At 40.1% G+C, this 19741-nt stretch overlaps 1 protein-coding gene across 1 annotated transcript in view; it reads left to right on the forward strand.

Moving 5' to 3' along the window:
* The first annotated feature begins 202 nt into the window (after positions 1–202).
* The window catches only part of DIAPH2 (diaphanous related formin 2), a 988561-nt gene continuing 969022 nt past the window's right edge, over positions 203–19741 (forward strand). The window contains exon 1 of the mRNA XM_028128162.2: positions 203–525. Within this exon, the coding sequence (XP_027983963.1) occupies positions 394–525 (132 nt within the window). The 5' untranslated portion in view covers positions 203–393. The remainder of the gene's footprint in view (positions 526–19741) is intronic.

A 19741-nucleotide genomic window follows, 5' to 3' on the forward strand; every position in this document is an offset into this window, starting at 1 on the left:
GCTCGGCACCCGGAGTAGGAAGCAGTTCTCAGCGCCCAGGCGCTGACTGCGGGCACTTTGATGAATCACGTGTGTGGAGGCCTCTTAAAGAGATAGGCACGCACTTTCCCCACCCTAAACACCGCCCTGAGGGCGGCGGCGGTAGTGGTAATTGCAGCTGCTCAGGGGCAGGGCTTGCCCCGGCGCCGAGTAGTGGCAACGGCGTGTGGCGTCAGGGGTGCCTGGGATCCCGGAGTCCCGAGGGCCTGAAATCTGCTGCTCCCTAGACAGACACACGCCCTCCCAGGGAGAGGTGCTCCCGAATCTGCGTGGGGCCGCGGGACCACCCCGAGGGGCTTCCTCAGTGGAGGAGAGGTGGGGTTTACAGGGCACAGGTGACAGGGCCGGAGAAAGATGGAGCAGCCCGGGGCGGCGGCGTCGGGCGCGGGAGGCGGCAGCGAGGAACCCAGTGGGGGCCGGAGCAACAAGCGGAGCGTGGGGAGCCGGGCCGCCAACGAAGAGGAAACGAAAAACAAACCCAAATTGGTGAGTGCTCCCGCAGCCCCCGCCGGCCTTGGGGACAGCGAGAGCCCCGGGATCCTCCTGCCGTTGGACGCGGGGGCACCCGGGGCCCCCTCCCAAGGGTGACCGCGACCTCGCTGTGCAACTCGGGGAGCCGCTCCGAGCGGCCACGCCGAGGCGCGGAGACGGCGTGGGGGCGGAAGAGCACCCCCTTCTCACTCGTGTCAGCCTGGGAAGGAGAAAGGCCCCACCCCAACGTGGGGAGACCCGGAGTACTGGGCAGGGTCTGTTGTTTGTCTAACTTGTGGGCGCAAACCTTTGCGCGATTCCCTTCCCTTCCCACTCCTGTCAGTTGCTGGGTTTTGCCTCTAAGGTCCCTTTTAGGGTCCGGACTGGGAAACCGCGCTTCCCTGCAGTCCAAATACTTGGGAGCCCACCCACAGACTTACAAAATAAAAAATCCCACGAAACAAAAAACACATAACGTAGGGCCCCTCCCCCCCGCCCCGTCTTTCCACTTTACCAGAAATCTAAGAGACGCCTACGTGAGTCTCCCCCCCCGCCCCCCCGCCGCCTCTCCATGTGCTCTCCCAAGAAACATTTCTTTGGAAGAGTGGGGGGAGCGTGGGAGTTGGAGGCTGGGTGAGGTACCACCAACTGTCGTGTATGAATAGGCGGAGGCAGCCAGCGCTTCCACTTAGTTGATTCAGAACTCTCAAAGGCAGTCAGCACAAGTCCCACCGTCCTGAGTGTGTGAACCAGTGGCAGCAGTCCATTTCCTGCCACTGACTTCATGTGCAGAGGCATGAAATCTATGGGCCCGGTATTACATTGGGAAATACTAGAGTTCCCTCTACTCATCAGTAAAAAGGGTTCCTCTTTTTTGGTAAACTTTGTAATTCGGGTGGCAGGAGGGAAACGGTTTGCCTGCACAAATTCAGCAGATACTCCCGTCTTAACGTTGTTAGTCTAGCTCGGAAGCACAAGCCACATGTTGCTCATCTGGTTTTCAGTTTTAACCAGCAACTTGATTATAATTAGGAAGGAGAGGGTGACTTAACTGAAGCCTTTCTTATGGCATCTGGCCAATTTGGTGTGTACCTGCTATAACTTCTCTTGCCACCTATTTGCCTTTCACATTGGAAAACAGTGGTCAAAGTGTTATAGTTTCAGGAAATGTACAGCCTTCCATTATGTGGGAAAGGATCCGGTTGGGTAGAAAAAAACGACAACTTGAAAGTCTCATCAATTCCACCCTAACTTGAGGCAAATTGAGGATTTAGTTACTTGACGTGTCTTGTTACCCCAGTAACTACAAGTGAAGAAACTGAGTCACAAGGTCTTTGTGAATTGTCTATCTGGGCTTAATGGGTACCCTCACCATCATGAAAGTTGGAAAAGTTTTTTGAGTGTATCACCAAAGTTTATTGTACTTAAAAATTCTGATGTTGTGATTTTGAAATTTATCAGTTTGTGGTAAAAGAGTGGTCATATTTCCTTTTAATTTTGACCCAGCACAAAACTGTGGTTTAAACAGTGATTAAAAGTTTAAGCAAAAATAAACGTGATTTGATAGTTTCCACGAATAGTTTGGTGCAACCAGCAAGAACCTTTCAGTTTTAGGAAGTATGCTCCCAAGTGCAAGCACTTATCTCTGCCTGTTGGTAAATAACACCTTGATTATATTCTTCTCTTTCCTTTGGCCATTTGTCCTGTGTTATCTTTTATGTTTTACTTGCTTGACAAGGTAACTAGATAGTTATGAGGTGGTGTCACTTTCAGTTCCTAGCTGACACTGTTTGGTATTGAGCACAGCTTGATGTAGTAGAACAAGTATTTAAATCCAAGTGTTAATATCAGTGGGAATTTTTCTTTTTTTGCTCAAATATAACATTTGGGCCTTACATGATTTTATGAGCAGATGTGTCAGAGTTCAGAAATACAAATTTAGCAAGATATTTCAGCACTATTTTGAGACAAGCAAGTTGACCAAACAACAAGACTTGGTAAACTTCTTTTGATAAATGCCTTACTCCTTATTTTGCGTTGTCTTATTGAAGTGCTCAACATTTTCTTCAAAGGCCTTTTAGATAAAAGTTAACATGGAATTCTTAAAATATTGCTAGTAAGATAACGCTTTATCTAGACTAAGTTTTATTATTTTGGGTATTATGTTTTTAATCAGTATAATAGTCCTTAATTGTGTGCATGTGTTCGTCTGCATGTGGGATTATAAAAGAAAGCCATATGGTAATAGAAATTATTTGTGTAGGTGATTGTGGGGGACAGCAGTTCTTAAACTCCTGAAATTGTCTGAAAAAAATTGAGTGTAGGTAGGTAGGTAGGTACATGCAGTTTTCTGGGCCCCATAGCCTCCATCAGTTTCTCAAAGGCATCTGTCACCTATAGAAGAATAAGAACTATTGGGTTACCAGAGGGGGCAGAGAGAGAGAAAGAGAGAGAGAGAGAGGGGGGGGGGGGGGGGGGAAGGAAACAGGAAATGCCAGTTGATTACACTTGAAGTTACTGGGAAATAGCACTGACTACAGGACTGACTGATATTGAAGATAATTCACCTGGGGATAAAAAGAAATTAATTACACAATGTCAATATAGCATTAGCTAAGGTGAAAGTTTCCACTAAGTAGAAAAATTAACTCAATAGCTATCCTATAGTGGATTCATAAAGTTTGAGGATTATGATTCTGTTGTCTTCATTTTAGTTCCTGATTGTTCTGAAAACTGGAGAAGGCAGGCAGGCATGTTTTCTATACTGAAGAACTATGCTTTTCTTTATATCCTCAGCTTCTGATGGATATTAGTGAGAATTTTTTCAGAGAGACATTTCAGGACTTTAATTACTTCTGTTTAAGATTAATTCAGTCAAATTTAACAAAATTCGTATCTGTGCCTCCTTATAATGGTCCTTTTATTTTGATTCTTTTTAATAAAGGCAACCTTATTTGGGATTCATCATATATTGAATAACGCATTAGTAGTAGAGCTTTGTATATCATGTAACTATCTGGTGAGGCCCAGATTGTAGCATCTCGTCCAATAGCATGAGTCTTAGATTAATTAGTATCTTGATGTCAACCATGGAATGTATTTTGTCAAATCGAGAATTAGAGAGAGCTCTAGAAGGGGTATGATTGAATCCCTCATGTTTAAGGCAGCGACCTAACCATTAAGAGAGGCTAGCGTTAAGGTAGAACTAACACCCCTCATACACACACAGTGGTGTAGAGTGGCTTATTATTCTGTGGTGTTTTTGTGTTTTGACTTTGTGTTTCTGTATGATTCCTGAAGCCTTTGGTTCCTTTGATAGTAGAGTTAAATTAGTAACTTGAAGTAACAAGTTAATTTTGTGGTTATTAAATAACTTTCTGAGTATTTGGTTATTGGTTTTTAATTGGTTAAATTCTGTTTGATTTTAATTGATAAATTTTGAACTTTATTATTTAACAAACATTTACTGAGCATATATGGTGTGCTAGGCATTATTCTTAGGGCTAGTGATATAAGGGGAGGAAGAGGAACGGAGACAGAGAAGTTAATTAATGGATTAAAGAGCTGTGTGATAATGATTGGAACTTGCTTAGGAGGAGGATGTGAAATCATCATGGGGAGGCATCTAAATCTAAATGGATGCTGGAGTGTGGTAAGGAAGGGCTAATATAGTAGGTGACACTTGCACCAAAGCTTGAAGAATAGGCCATTAATTGAAAAAGGCAAGGGAAAGACATTTTAAGTTGAAAGAACAACATATGCAAACAGAGAAACAGTAGCATGTCCAATAAAGGAACTGTGGGCAGGTGTTAATGGCTGAAATAAAGGGTACACATGGTTGGCCTACTAGAAAAGAGACAGAGTACAGATCATGATGCATATTTGTATGTCATGTTAGAGGTTCAGCTTTTTTTGTGTGAAAGCCATAGCAAGTCATTTAAGAGATTTAAGCAGGAGATTGACTAGATTAGAACTGAGTTTCAGAAGGAAACACTACAATGGAGAATTTCTTGGAGAGGAGTGCTGGAATGGAGGCAAGAAGACCAATTAGGAAGAGCAGAATGGTGTAAAACAATTGGACGTTTGTAGTTGGAGACCTGGATTCCAATCGCAGCTCATCCATTTATTCCGCATGTTTTTCTGCATCTCAGTTTCCTTCTGTCATTTCATGGCCTGTCCTGCCACCCACCCTGAACATCTTCAACACATCTGAAATGCTCACTCTGGTCCTCCTTTAGAAATTTCACCTGTGGTTCACAGCCCAGCTCCTGCCTCAAAATGCTGTCATTCTCCCACTAAACATTCACTGATTGCTTCACCTTACTGAAGGTTTTCTTTATTTTGAGCTCCTAGCTATTTTGAGTCTGAATGTTATATGCTGATCTTGTATCTGCAAAGATTTTAAAGTGCTTCTGGCAAGGGTCCTGCTGTATGCCTTTTTTTTAAAACTTTGCAGGACAGCACTTGGGTGTAAAACTACTCAGTAAATTATTATTTGTTAGGAATTCTTTCTCTGTAGGCCAGACATTTTGAGAGTGTAAATTGTTGAAAAGAGGCTTTAAAAAAAATGTTTACTTTTATGTGCCTTTTTTTTTTTAAACTTAGTGCACATACTCCATCAAGTGAACTTGTTCTGTACATTGTTTTTGTGTCATTTCTCTAATTTTGAAATTCAAGAAACTTCTTGGCTGGTAGAACACTCTTACTCCCTTGTTTGTTTGGACTATTCTGATATCAGAGCCTGAACTTCCAAGCAGAGAAACAGTACCAAAATGGATGATGATCCAAGTAAGATTTTATTGTTATTAGTAGGAGACTCTATTATTGGCAAAGAGTACTGAATGGAGGGCCAAAGGACCTGAGTTCCAGTGTTTGTCACGTCTTTTATTTGCTTGTGATCTCTGATGCGCCATTTAACACCAGAAGTTTACACCTTTTGATTAATAGCTGCCAGTCCTGAGATAATGTCTGCCTGATTTGCTTCACAAAGTGGTTTAGCTAAAAGACAGTAATTGACTGAGAAAGCATTAGGAAATTGTATATTGCTATGCAAATATATAGAGCATTATTGTTAACCCCTTATATTACCTGAGTCAAATGTATTGTGGTTGGATGGCCAATGGATTTATTGCAATATGATAGTTCTATCATTATTATTATACTAGAGGCCCAGTGCACGAATTCATGCACCAGTAGGGTCCCTCGGCCTGGCCTGTGGGATCGGGCCGAAACCAGCTCTCCAACATCCCCAGAGGGGTCCCTGATTGTGAGAGGGCACAGGCCAGGCCGAGGGACCCCATCGGTGCATGATCATGGCCGAGGAGGGATGCGGGAAGTTGGCCAGCTGGGGAGGGACCGCAGGAGGGCTCCAGGGCACATGCAGCCTGTCTCGTTCAGTCCCTATCAGCCGGGCCCCAGCAGCAAGCTCATCTACTGGTTGAAGCATCTTCCCAGTGCATGTCATAGCGACTGGTTGACTGCCCCCTAGTGGTCAGTGCACATCATAGCGAGCAGTTGAGCAGCCTTAGAATATCATTAGCATATTATGCTTTGATTGGTTGAAAGGCCAACTGGACACTTAGCATATTAGGCTTTTATTATCTATAATAATAAATGGGTAATATGCTAATTAGACCAGACATCTTTTAGACATCATTCCGGACATCCTTCCTGATGAAGCCAGGGCCAGAGGGAAGTCGGCCGGGTCCCAGGTGCCTGCAGGTGGCCCAAGGGAAGCCAGCCTGGGTCCCGGATGCCTGTAAGCAGCCGGAGGAGGGAAGCAGCCCGGGTCCTGGGTGCCAGAGGGAAGCCGGTGCCGGCAGCCGGGGGAAGGAAGGCCTACTATTGCACGAATTTTCATGCATTGGGCCTTTAGTATAGGATAAAGTAGCATAATATGGTTGGTTATACATTTATTGATTCCTTATTCTCTCCACAATTATTTTGTCCATTTAGAGCATTATGCATTCTGTCTGTCCTTTTACTAATAATTTTTTCCATTGAATGAATATAAGTTGTGAGTGTAACTTTTTTGTCACTGTACTTTTTTTTTAATAAAGAACCATATTCAGGGTTTTCTTTGATTTAGAAGCACTTAAAAATTATATATTTATGACACCTGTCTTGTCAGGAATCATGCTGCTATTGTACAAATAAGGAAACTGAGTCACTGATGTGTTAAGGGGTCTGATCTAGAGATAAGTTTAAAAGCTAGCACTTTTATTGTCAAAGTTAGCAATAACACTGAGTCATTATGCTTCAGGTATTCTGAAGGAGTAAAATTATTCAATCTCTCTCTTTTTTTTGGGGGGGGGGTTCCTTTTTGGAACAATTATAATTGTAATCCACCTAGATCTCAGTAGTAACATGTCACTGAAGTGAAATAATATTCTTTTCCAACCTGGTCTCAAAGAACACTGTAAATAACAGGATGTGCTGAGAATAGTACATATATAATATATGTGAATTTACATGAACCAGCACATTTGCCTAAATATTACTGGTTATCTCTAGCACCATAGAGATTGTTATTGAAGACCCAACTTTCTCCTATTCCTATATTCAGTCTGCCATGCAGAAGAGACCAGTTCCTTTTGTTAGATTTTGGCTGTTTGATACTTTCTTTTTGCCTCAAGCCTGAAGAAACTAAGGTGATGGCCAGGTGACTTGAACTATGACTATATATTTGCTATCCAAGTGGGCATCTTGTAGAAAAACACCCATGTGGAAGATTACCCAAAAAATGATGCATGCAAAGGAAGGTCCAGACATATTTTCACATAGCTATTTATTATTAACTAGTAGCCCATTTGCAGGAAAATCCTGCAAGCGGCTGTGGCGGCCGAGTGCGCTGCTGCTGCCGCTGCCTTTGCAGCCACCGCGCCTGCACCCACTCGCCACTGCCGCCCGCCCTGCTCCGCCCCACCCGGGCTTTCCCCCTGGCAGCCACCTTGCTTTCCGCTTTTCCTCCCTCTTCCTTCTAAGTTGTCTTCAGTCTCCACTCCTCCCTCTCTCAGCATATGCAAATTAACCGTAATCTTTGTTGTGTAATTTGCATACTCGCCCTGATTGGCTGGTGGGTGTGGCTTTGGCTGATGGGCGTGGCTTGGGCGTAGCGAAGGTGCGATCAATTTGCATATTACTATTTTATTAGGTGGGATGTAAGTAATAGAAAGAAATCTACTCATACTAATTTAAAACTTATTTACCTGATCAGGCCGCATCAGTTTCAATATAAATGGTTTACTCTGGCTATAGCTTGGACAGACACTCAACCGAATCCCGATCCTTGCTTGCTTACGTGAAGCAGCCTGGGGAAAAGGGTATTGGTGCCTTTCTCATGAAAGAAATGTAGAAAACAAAATTCTTACTAATCACCATTTGCACAAGCTTTGGCTTAATGAAGGCTTTTCTGTATTGCTTTAGGGAGAGGAAGCTACCTTGCTACTAAATACAGACCAGCAAATTGGCTGCCAGTTTCTCCTGCTGTTAGAGCTCTGACAGGTGTGGTGCCTACTTCAAGTGACACGCTTCTAGGTGGCTATTTCGGTAGCCTGGGTAGAATCCATGACTTCATTAGGATTGAATTGTTTCCCAAAGGCTACTGAGTCAATCACCTGGCAATCCTGGTGCTCACCCAAGGGAGAAAAGACATTGGGCACAATCTTTAAAAAAAAATAAATTCTTATTTCTTGTTCTGTGATAGATATCCACAAGCTCTGGTCAAGATCTGCTCCAAATTATGAGGAATTTTTATCTGTCCTTAACTTGTTAGTTGCTCCCACCCACCAAAAAGTAAAAGAGGGGCCCTACCCGGTTTGGCTCAGTGGATAGAGCATTGGCCTGCAGATGGAAGGGTTATGACTTTGATTCTGGTCAAGGGCACATGCCCGGGTTTCAGGGTTTTGGGCTCTATCCTCAGTAGGGGGTGTGAAGGAGGCAGCCAATCAATAATTCTCTCTCATCATTGATGTTTCTATCTCTCTTTCCCTCTCCATTCCTCTCTGAAATCAAGAAAATATATATTTTTAAAAAGTAATACATAAATTAAGTTTCTATTTCTTTGTAATAAGGGCTGATTAAGCCTATAAAACATGAAAATTTCAAATATACTCTAGAGTAGAAAGGATAGTCTAATGAACCACCACATATCCATTACCCACATACAGGTTGAGGCAAAAGTAGGTATACAGTTGTACGTATAGAAAATAATACAATCATTAATAAATAATAACACAAGAATAAACACAGTTACCTTGATTTTCAACATTTGCTTCATCCATCCTTTATTTGTTTCTTGCTAAAGTATTTAATGCAGATACCAGATATCATGTCCTTTTACTCCTAGGTACTTAGTGTGCATCTCTAAAAATTACTGACTTAAAAAAAAATGTAACCACTATGTTACTGTTGCATCTTTAAAAATTAACATATTCCTTGGCATCATCTAACACTCAATTCATAATCAAATATCCCCAATGGCCTAAAAATAATTAGATTTTAATCTAACATGTGCCTAATTAACGTACATGTCACTGAGCTCCTTTAACAGATACAGCTTTAAAATAATGGTGAAATCATAGTCAAAATTATTCTACATAAAGGGCTACCATAAAGTATCACATTCAATTAAATGCTCTTCTATCTTTAATTCTGTAGAAGTGTCTGGAAAGGTTGACTGTATAAGTGTGGAGATTCTGCTTAGAATAGCTGCTATGTGCCATAGGAAATAGAGCAGATTAAGACTTCTGGCTCCACTCACTGGTTGGGTAATCATGCATTCTTGATTTGCAGTTTGTCAAGTGGGGTGGGGTTTAAGAATTTTCCTCCCAGAGAAATGCTGTAGATCAATGTTGAAGGAAATGTGTCCTTGAGTTCTATGTAAAGGGTTCATCTAGCTTTTTGATACACACATACACACAACTAAGTTTATGTTACCAGCTCTAGTTTTTATTTCAATACAAATGCTATTTTGGTACTTGAGGTGTCTTTGTTTTTAGCCCTTTTAATACACTCTAGGTTGCTGAATCTGGATGAGGAACTCTGAATTGTTAAAGTTCCTTATTTAAACACTTGTGAGGTTAAAATTGAAAACCACGCTACACTAAGAGGTGATAGAGCTGGGTATGGGTGGAGTGGGTAAGTATGAGAATTAACTTGGGCAAGTGGCCTACTCTCCACACAGATTTACTGAAGAAATTGTGTAACCACTGTCTTCCACAGAGCAATTTAGTGCTGTTATTGTGCTGGGAGATGATAGGCTTATAATTTCTCAACTTTTTAGTAATCCATCTCTACTCTGCAACTTCTAGGCTGTCCTTTTACTGACCCAATCAGGTGGGTAATTTTCCTCCAAACAGGAGATGAGTGATAATTGTTGGGGCTGGACAGATGGCCTTTCCTCCTTTTGTTTTGTCCAGGAGAGCGAAAGCTAAGGAGGTGGTGTTTTATGTGCTTTGAACTCAATCACTGATAATATGCTATTAAACATTTGAGATTTTATGCTTGCTGAAGCTGTTTAGGAAGATTCTACATATAGAAAGTAAGGCTTTACGTAGACTTTACACTTATATTTTGAACTTTAATAAAGTATATGTGTGCTAGAGACCAGGGCCACTGTGTATGGTGGGGCCCAACTCAAGGGTGAGATACCATAGAGGTCATAGCACTTACCAAATCATGTGCCCAGTCACAAGACTATGTTTTCAGGGGGCCACCTTTTCTAATGCGCACAAAGGTGCCAGTGGGCTAGCTACTACACTTAAACCAGATGGATTTTGTTCTGAAACCTGATGGGGAATTTAGCAAGGCACAGGACAGAGTTTAAGTATCTCATTTAGAATAGGTATTTCCATTTGTCATGGATTCTGGAAAAAAAAAAAAAAAAAGGCGTATATCTATGGAACATGTTGTCCTAAACCTGGCTACATGTGCTTTTAAATTATTGCAATCCTCAAATGTAGAGGCCTGTGTCCTTGAGGACCTAGGCTACTGGTTCACTCTGTTCATTACTTCCTCTTAGTTAAGGCGCCTCCCTTTCTGCACTCTTCCCAGTAGTTTTCTTGATATTATTGTTCCTTGCGCTTCACATGGTTACAGACTGTGACGGATAGACTGCATTTTTGGGAAGTTAGTGTCATAACTTCAATTTATTTTCATATACATTGCCCGTGATATAAGGCCAGAACATATAGCAAGTTAAGATGGGTTAAAATAAATTTGGCAGAAGCATTTACTCCAATATGCTCTGCAGCTGAGTACATTACAAAAATCAATGTTTTCTAGAAGAGTCAGTGTGTATATAAAACATTTGTGAGTAGAAACAATCTTTTCTTAGGCTGACCTCACAGCTTGTTTTTCATTGGCAGTGCATTAGCTTACAGTTTTCCTCCCCTTTGGTTGAGAAGCTAATGATCTTTAAACAAGCTATTAAAGGGAAGAATAATTTTACAATGAAAAAAATAAAAATGGCCTGGATATTATATCCATGCTGGTGGTTTGGCTTTTTATGTATTTGTTTTATCAAAGCAGGGCCAACCCATGTTCTCTAATCTCTAAATTCTTAGGCTTTCTCAGTAAAGCCTATATTTGCTTCATCAAACCATTTCAGATGGTCTTATGAATTTCTGAGGGATCCAAGGGCTCGATTTTTTTGTAAGTTGAGTAGGTCTGAGGCCAAATACTAAGTTTTTAAGTGTCTGTATCTCTGTATAAAATGGAATTGAGGCATTAGTTATACTTTAAAGTCAGAATTGTGCAGGGCTCAGGCCTGATTTTCCACACTCTTCTACCAGCTCTGTTGTAGCTAACTGTGGATCAAGATATGTTATGCTACAAATTCCTGCTTTCGACTCCCTCCCTTTAAATATTGTTAGCATTTCTGTGTTTCTGACTCTGAAGATCATCTGATTCCTTGTGGTTTTTACTGGTTTCAGCGAATGCTATTGCCTCGTCGCCAACCATGTTGCCAGAAACGAGTAGAAACTACATTTTGATCTTAGTACCATTACTTCACGTTTTCAAGACTCCACATTTTATTTTATAGAATCTAAGAGTATTTCATATGCTATATACAGAGTTGAAATAGGCAAGTAGGATATCTAACTGATCCTATTACGTCTTTTTTTTTAAAGAGTTAGTTCCTGGCAGTTTAAAGAGATTATGTAGAGAGTAAGGTGACTACTTTGAAAATGTATCTCTAGGTAAGTCATTTATCTATCTTCTTTCTGGGTGTCAGTTCTGTAAAATAAGGGAGTTGAGATAAACAGTCTTCCAGGTTCCATTCAGTTCTAATATACTGGGAATCAAAGGTTATTGAGAGCAGTAATGAATCTGCCCTAACATAAATACATGACATCGGGGTTTCAGTTAGATGGAAAGTTAACAAACATGAAAGATAACTGTTTAATGCTGAATGCTAAAGGGGGAAAATCCTAGTTCATGTTACTGTCCTGTTTTGGGAGTCTGAGTTAGCCTAGTTCAGTGAAGTTCACATCCATGTTTTAACCATGCTCTGTATGCAGGACCCTAGAGAATGCTGGCTCTGCCCTAGGTCAGTCTAATTCCTGGGTGGTTTGCCTTGATTCACTGACCAAGTACAGTACTCAAGCCTGCCCAGAGGTGATTCTCAATGAACAACCTCATGTATACTGGTTGCTATTCTTAGTGTCTTGCATATATTTGTCAAGAACTATGTATGGTCTGGGTTTTAATCCTGCTTACCCACCTGTTGCTGTTTTCTGGATGGTTGCAGAAGACACAAGACTCCTGGATCAGAGACAAAACACAGTTTATTATTCATTGCAAAAGCAATAGCCAGAATATCACTATGACACACTGGTGCACTATGGTCTTAAGTCCCATGAAATGGATCAGGATGGATCCCTACACAGGTAGTGAGTTGCATTACAGGGGAGGAACACTGAGCTTAGAGAATTTACCTCTTGTTTAAAAATACATATTTTTATTGATTTCAGAGAGGAAGGGAGAGGGAGAAAGAGAAACATCAGTGATGAGAGAGAATTATTGATTGGCTGCCTCCTGCATGCCCCCTTCCCTCCACTGGGAATCGAGCCCATTAACCCGGGCATGTGCCCTATCCGGATATTGAACTATGACTTCCTGGGTCATAGTTTGATGCTCAACCACTGAGCCACACCGGCCTGGCAGATTTATCACTTTTATAGTAATCAGACACAAGCCTGCTCTATGTCTGGGGAGGGGAGATATCATTACTCCATCTAGGGTTTCTTGCTACAAACAAAGCCCTGAGAAATGGGAGAAGTGTTGTCAGGGCCTTTCCGTTTTGGCATCCCCAACAAGAATGTGCAGGATGCTCAGGAATGGTGATAGACATTGTCCTCCATCGATAGTAACTCATTTGATTTTCACAACTGTTATTTTGTAGGTAAGGAGAAAGGCTTTGTAGGTAAGGGGAAAGGCTCAGAGCACATACGTAACTTTCCTGAGGATATACAGTGGTGATTTTGGAGTTGAAGACCAGTGTGACTGTAAAATTCCTTGCTTTAAACTATGATTTTCTAGAGCACCTAAGACCCTAAACTTCAGAGTAGCTTTAATTTGACCTGAAGACCTAGTGGTTCTCTGACTGGCAATGGTTGGACCTGGCCTAGCTTTTGCAGTATGCTTATGTATAATTTAGAAGACAGAGTTCAGGACAATTCATTTTAATGCCACTGATAAAAGTTAAAATTCTTTGAATCACTGCCTGAAAGTAGTGGGTCAGATATGTAACCATTGTTAGCAAAGACCATGAGGATAAAAGTGATATGGCTGTGGATTTTAAGGATACACGAACGTAATTCTTAAAAATACCAGTCTGGCCTAGCCGGTATGGCTCAGTGGTTGACCATTGACCTATGAACCAGGGGTTCAATTTCCGGTCAGGGCACATGCTCGGGTTGTGGGTTCGATTCCCAGTGTGGGACATCCAGGAAGCAGTCGATCAATGATTCTCATCATGGATGCTTCTATATCTCTCTCCCTTTCCCTTCCTCTCTGAAATAAATAAAAACATGTTTAAAAAATAATTAAAAAAAATACCAGTCTGACAGTTTGGCCTCTGTTAAATAATTTCATGGTCAACACAAGGCCTATTACTACTGTTGCATATTGCATGCAATTCTTATTTGTTCTTTCTATGTTAGCCATGAAGAGAGTCGCTTTTGAACATTGCAAGCCATGCTGCCTGCTTCATTTTTTAGTTTCTCACTTCTCCTCCCCATTCCCCTTCTGTTTGTTTGTGAAATTTTGTGTGAAGTAAAACTGCTTTGGAAAAACTAATGCTAATCTCCCATTACACAAGTACACAATATGTATTATTTCTTGTTTAGGGGAGTGCCAAGAACCACCTACCTTCTCCTGCTGCTTCCTGTGCCTGCTTTGCCTAAAGATTGGCTGCTATAAAAGTGTGACATATTCAGCCAAGCGCTATCTTTTTTAATTAGGCTGCTGAAAGTGTTGTGACAAACTCTTTTTGCGTTGATGTGTGACAAGTAATAGAGCCCTAAACTATAGGTTTAATGCCAAGTAATACGGAAATGCATTAATGTGATTTGAGTTCTAGTTCCTCAGCCTTAACCACCCATCCCTCCCAAAAGGAAAAGAAGGACTTTAACTTTAGAAAATGTGGAGTAAAGTAGATCATGAATATACCAGTATATGCCTGAAATTCAGTGATTTCACACTTATGATCACTAATCTTAATGAGTTAAAATTTCTATGTTAGTTCTTTTCATTGAACTACCTAGTATGTACAATAAATATGAAATAAGGTAAAGGCTATCTTAAGCTACATAATGATATAAACATAATTGGGGCCCTAACTGGTAAGGCTCAGTTGGTTGAGTGTTGTCCCGTGCACCTAAAGGTCACCGGTTCGATTCCCAGTCAGGGCACATACCAAGGTTGCAGGTTTGATCCCTGGTCAGGGCTTGTGTGAGAGGCAACTGATCGATGTTTCTCTCTCCCCCTCTCCCTTCTTACTGTCTCTCTAAAACCAATAAAAACATAGTAAAATAACTGGGAAAGCTGATAATTAAGGTAAGTGTGTTTAAAAATGTCTATTTTTTTTAAGTATCTCTCATCTATTCTTACAGATTTATATTGTCTCCAAGTACTATTCTGGTTGTTGATGTCCTTCTTTAGTTTTTTACCTCATATAACCCAAAGAGCTTTGTGTTTTGGACACATATAAAGAAGAATGTAGTATTCCTCTGACCCCAAAATATGTTCTTCTTTTCCTTACAGCAGTGGTTCTCTTTGGGGAACAGTTTAACCTCCTAGAGGACATTTGATAATGTCTGGAGTCATGTTTGGTTGTCAGAAATGGGGAAGAGTGCTACTGGTATCTAGTGAGTAGAGGGCATGGATGCTGCTGAACATCCTACAGTGTGCAAGACGGTCCCCCATGACCAAGAATTATTTCATTCCAAATGTCAGTAGTGCCAAGGTTTTGAAACCTTGCCTGGGATCCTGTGGCTTTTTGTTTTAGGATGAAAATTCCTATGGCTCCTTAGCAATTCTTTATTCTCCATTCTATTCTTTCCTCTATATTAAGATGGGGCCAGATCATCCCTGTCTTCAAGGAAGCATTGTTTATTTCATTGACTCCAACCAATGTTATTTTCATTTCCTTTCTTCCCTCTACAGGAAATCTGCTGGAAAGTACTGTTTACAATTTTGTAGTTGTAAACTATACATTTGATCACTTATCTCATTTCTGCCCTCTAAAAAAAATTAATTCTCTTCCTATTTTTCCACCTGCTGATTCCACGATACCTCAACAAGTTTAGACACTAGTCACTTTTAACTCATGTGTACAGATTTTAGAATCCACGGTAGAGAATTATCTGGCAACTTTTGCCTCTTGATTGGTTGACTGCCCAAAGTAACAGCTTCCTTGCCTCCCATCTCAAAAATTTCTCTCTTTATCTGCTCTTCTCCACATACAATTGCAGGTACTCATATGCCTCTTCAAATGCTACCTGAATGCAGTTGAGGCCAAACCTTTCCAGCTACTTTGACATCTAAGTTCTATACACTATCATTGTTTGGTGAAACACATTTCCAAACTATGATGCAGTTCTACTAAAAACAGCAAAAAATTGATTCATTTTTCTGAGATCCATCTGAAACCTGGAATTCTTTATGGCAGTGTTTGTTTTAATAATCTTTCTTTTTTTCAGGGAAAATAAAAATTAACTTGATGTCACTCACCTGAACAAACAGACACACCACACACACACACACACACACACACACACACACACACACACAGCAAGCAAGACAGACACGCATACAGGACGATCAAGACACACACACACACACACACACACACACACACACACACACAGTATTTATAGTTTACTTTTTCAAGATAAGGTTTACTCTTGCCTCACTTATCACCAGACTATATTACTATAATATTAGTCACTGACTGACCTTTATGATTTCTGGTTCAGTTGAATCAAGGTTAACTTCCGTGTTTGACCAGTGAAAGTCAGTGACTACTCACTCAATTTGACAGGATCAAGTTTATTTTTTATATTTAGGGTTACTGTTAGGCTACCTATTTTTATCTTCTTTTCGTCTTTCTATTTGCCCTTTATTTAAGTGAAGATATTAGCTGCATTGCCCCGTCTGCCTGAAATAACCTCATCTTTTTTTTCTCTTTTCAGTGAATTCTAAGTACTTTCCTTCTATTTCTTCATATAACTTCTTAAAATCTATATTACCTGATTGAAAGTGACATGATCAACTCATTCCCCTTCTGAGATCCATTTCATTCTGTGGCATGCATGACCATGTTCCCAGTTATGCTTATTATAAATGTTCTTTACAGTGTGCAATCATTCCACATGCCAAATTCTCATTATGAATGAGGCATCATACTGAAGGTGCAAATACAACTATACATAGGTCTTACTCTCGAGGAGTTTGTGGCCTAGCGAGAAAAGGACATACAAGTGTAAAGTAAAGTCCTATAATAATAGGTGTCAGCAGAGTGCTCTTGAAATGCCACATACTGTGCTGGGTATGAAGAGGAGGACTTCACAGAGGTCACATTTGACTCTGGGTCTTGGAGAATAATAGTTTGATAAGGTTGCAACGGAGGACATTCTCAGTAGAGGGATCATCATGTATATAAGTTGAGAGCTCGGTAAAGGCTTGTATTTTTTTTTAAGGGTCATTGATTGAAAATGTCATGTCTTGGAGGGAAGGCTATGACTAAATTTGCTATGTAACAGAATATGGGTGATCATATGAAGCATCTTTCACTAACTCAAAAGTGAAGTAAAGGGAGGGAACTAACATTGAGTGCCTACAATGTTTCAGACATTCTTCTGGGAGCTTTACATCACTATCTTACTTAATTTTTATCATAAATGTGTATGGTAAGTATAGTTATTTCCCTCATTTTACAGATAAAGAGAATGACTCTCAGAGAGGTTAACTGATTCTGATTCCAAAATACATGCTATTTTGTAGTAGCATGCTACCTTCTTCTTAGAAGTAACAGACTATATTTAAAATTTAAAAATGAACTATCATGTTTTTTCTGTTATGTTAAAATATACTTCATATTTTATATTTTATTTTTTCTTCCTATCACAAACCTTATTCGGAGTCTAATAAATGCATCCTAACATATTTCATCATTGTTGGATTAAGTTGGTTGAGAAATAATAGAACTTGAGAAGTTGGCTGGGAGTTGTCCACAAACATCTAATTTAGAGCTATATACAGTTAGTTTACTACTGACACACTATTCAGCTGGAAAAGTTGTAGCTCTGAAATTCTTCTTGTTCAGTACTTGATCTCATTTAATAAACGTTTTGGAGAAACCCATCCCAGGACTGTACTAAGCATTACTAGGGTATTAAAATAAATAGTCCCTGCCCCCTAGGAACACAGCATTGGAGACTCTGATGTGTACAAAACTCTGGTGCAAGGTGGAATGTGGTAAGTGCTACTTGAGAGGTAAAAAGTGCTGGGAGTACTAAGTCTGACTTCATAGAAAGATTGGCAATAGAAGAGAGTCTTAAAGTGCTGGGAGTTTTCCTTAAACAGTGCTAGAGAGAAAAAGGGGTAATTCCCTATAGTGAGAACAGTATGCCAACTGCCAGGGGCTAGGAAGTTAGGGCAAATTTGAGGAATGAAGAGCTAGCCTAACCAGCAGTTTGTACTTCTTAATCCCTTCCCCTTTCTCACCCATCTCCCCAACCCCCATCCCATCTGGCAACCATCAAAATGTTTTTTATATCTATGGTTTGTTTCTGTTTTGTTTGTTCATTTATTTTGATTTCTAAAGATTTCACATATAAGTGAAATCATATGTATTTGTCTGTCTATGTCTGACTTATTTCACTCAGCGCAATAATCTCTCGGCCCATCCATGTTGTGGTAAATGGCAAGACTTCATTCTTTTATGGCTGATATATATATATATATATATATATATATATATATATATATATATATATCACTTCTTTATCCATTTATCTCTTGATGGACACTTAGGTTGATTCTGGTTAGAAAAAAGTCACCATGGTGTATAATACAGAATAGGGAATATAGTCAATAATATTATAATAAGTATGTGTAGTGTCAGATGGGTACTAGGCTTATCAAGAGGTTTGCTTCATAAGTTATTTTAATGTCTAATCACTATACTGTACACCTGAAGCTAATATAATATGTCAACTGTAATAAAAAATTAAAAAAGAAGAGCTAGCCTAGTGAGGCCCTGATTTACATGCGATAGCGGTGGAGGTCAGTCTGGAAGGAGATTGCGGCTCCATCATGGTGAGCACTGCATGCATCTCTATACAGTTTGGACTTCGTTCTGCAACCCAGATAGAGTATCTGATCAGGGAGTGATGTTATCAGACCTTACTCTAGACCAGTGATGGCGAACCTATGACACTCGTAGCCATTTCTGATGACACGAGGCAGCCGCATGCCGAGGATGAAACATTTGCTGCTCCTGAGGGTGAAACATTTGCGAAATAATGTTTTTTCCTCAAAGTGACACACTACCCGAGTTATGCTCAGTTTTTTGGCGAAGTTTGACACACCAAGCTCAAAAGGTTGCCCATCACTGCTCTAGACTTTATAATTGGAAATATCACGTAGTTTAAAATCTTTTGTCAAAACTTCTTGGTAATTGGCCTGTTGTAGTGTAAATATAAAGGCATCTATTTATTCTGATACCTTTTGGCATGCTTTAATTTGATAGCTTTGAACTTGTGAAATTAAACATGTACTGTAAATAGCATGTACTTTGCTAACTTACAGTTTTCCAGTGACTTAATTGGCCCTTGCTCCCAACTACTCTTCTGTAGATCTGTGCCTCTAAGTCTAAAATTTTTGCCTCCCCTCACCCCCCCACCCACCCCACCCAAATACAACTTCTCTAAAGGTCTGGTAGCTTACTTAGCATACAAGGCCTCTGATGTCAAACTGAATGTGTTGTGTCTGGACTGAATTACAGTCCCCAGAATATTCCTAAAGAAGCAGCAAGATTTATGATATACAAAACTAGGTAAAATTATCCTCACTAAAGTGTTGTCATGATTTGGTTGTTTCCATTTTCACGCATGAATCTCCTGTGACAAAGTAAGAGAGATACACTGCTCATAGCCATGGCAAAGTAGTATAGGGTTATGATTTGAACTTGAGTCTACTACTTAAAATAATTCACTTAAACAAGTGAACTTTGTATTAAGAGATACTATCAACTTAGTTTTATTGCTACAGCTTATAAAGCTTTTGTTACTACAGGGGTCCAAATGAATTCAAGATAAGAGCTAGAGAAATGAAAATTTGTCCATATACAAAGGATTTCGCATACCCAGCATATCAAAGAATTGTGTTAATCTGTGTTTAAATCTAGTTTTTATACAAAACCTGATTTGTAACGTGAATGAAATATGTTATTGTTATTATTAATGATTATATTTATTTGAATGTAAAACTTTAAAAATACATGCAGGGTTTAAGGTTTAGCTGCCCCCTTAAAAGTAAAAGTAAACTGTCTTTCTGTTATGGTACGCAACAGTTATTCAGTGTTTGGTTTGGTCGAGGACAAAGATAATTAGTCCAAACTTGGAATGTTTTCTTATTATTTCTTGAGAGAGGTATTACCTATCACGTGCTTTACTGAAAGTGAATTGTTATTTTTTATGCAGTGGTTCGTAGCTATAGAAAC

This window comes from Eptesicus fuscus, chromosome 1 (genome assembly GCF_027574615.1).
Source record: "Eptesicus fuscus isolate TK198812 chromosome 1, DD_ASM_mEF_20220401, whole genome shotgun sequence".
In the NCBI taxonomy this organism is placed as follows: Eukaryota; Metazoa; Chordata; class Mammalia; order Chiroptera; family Vespertilionidae; genus Eptesicus; species Eptesicus fuscus.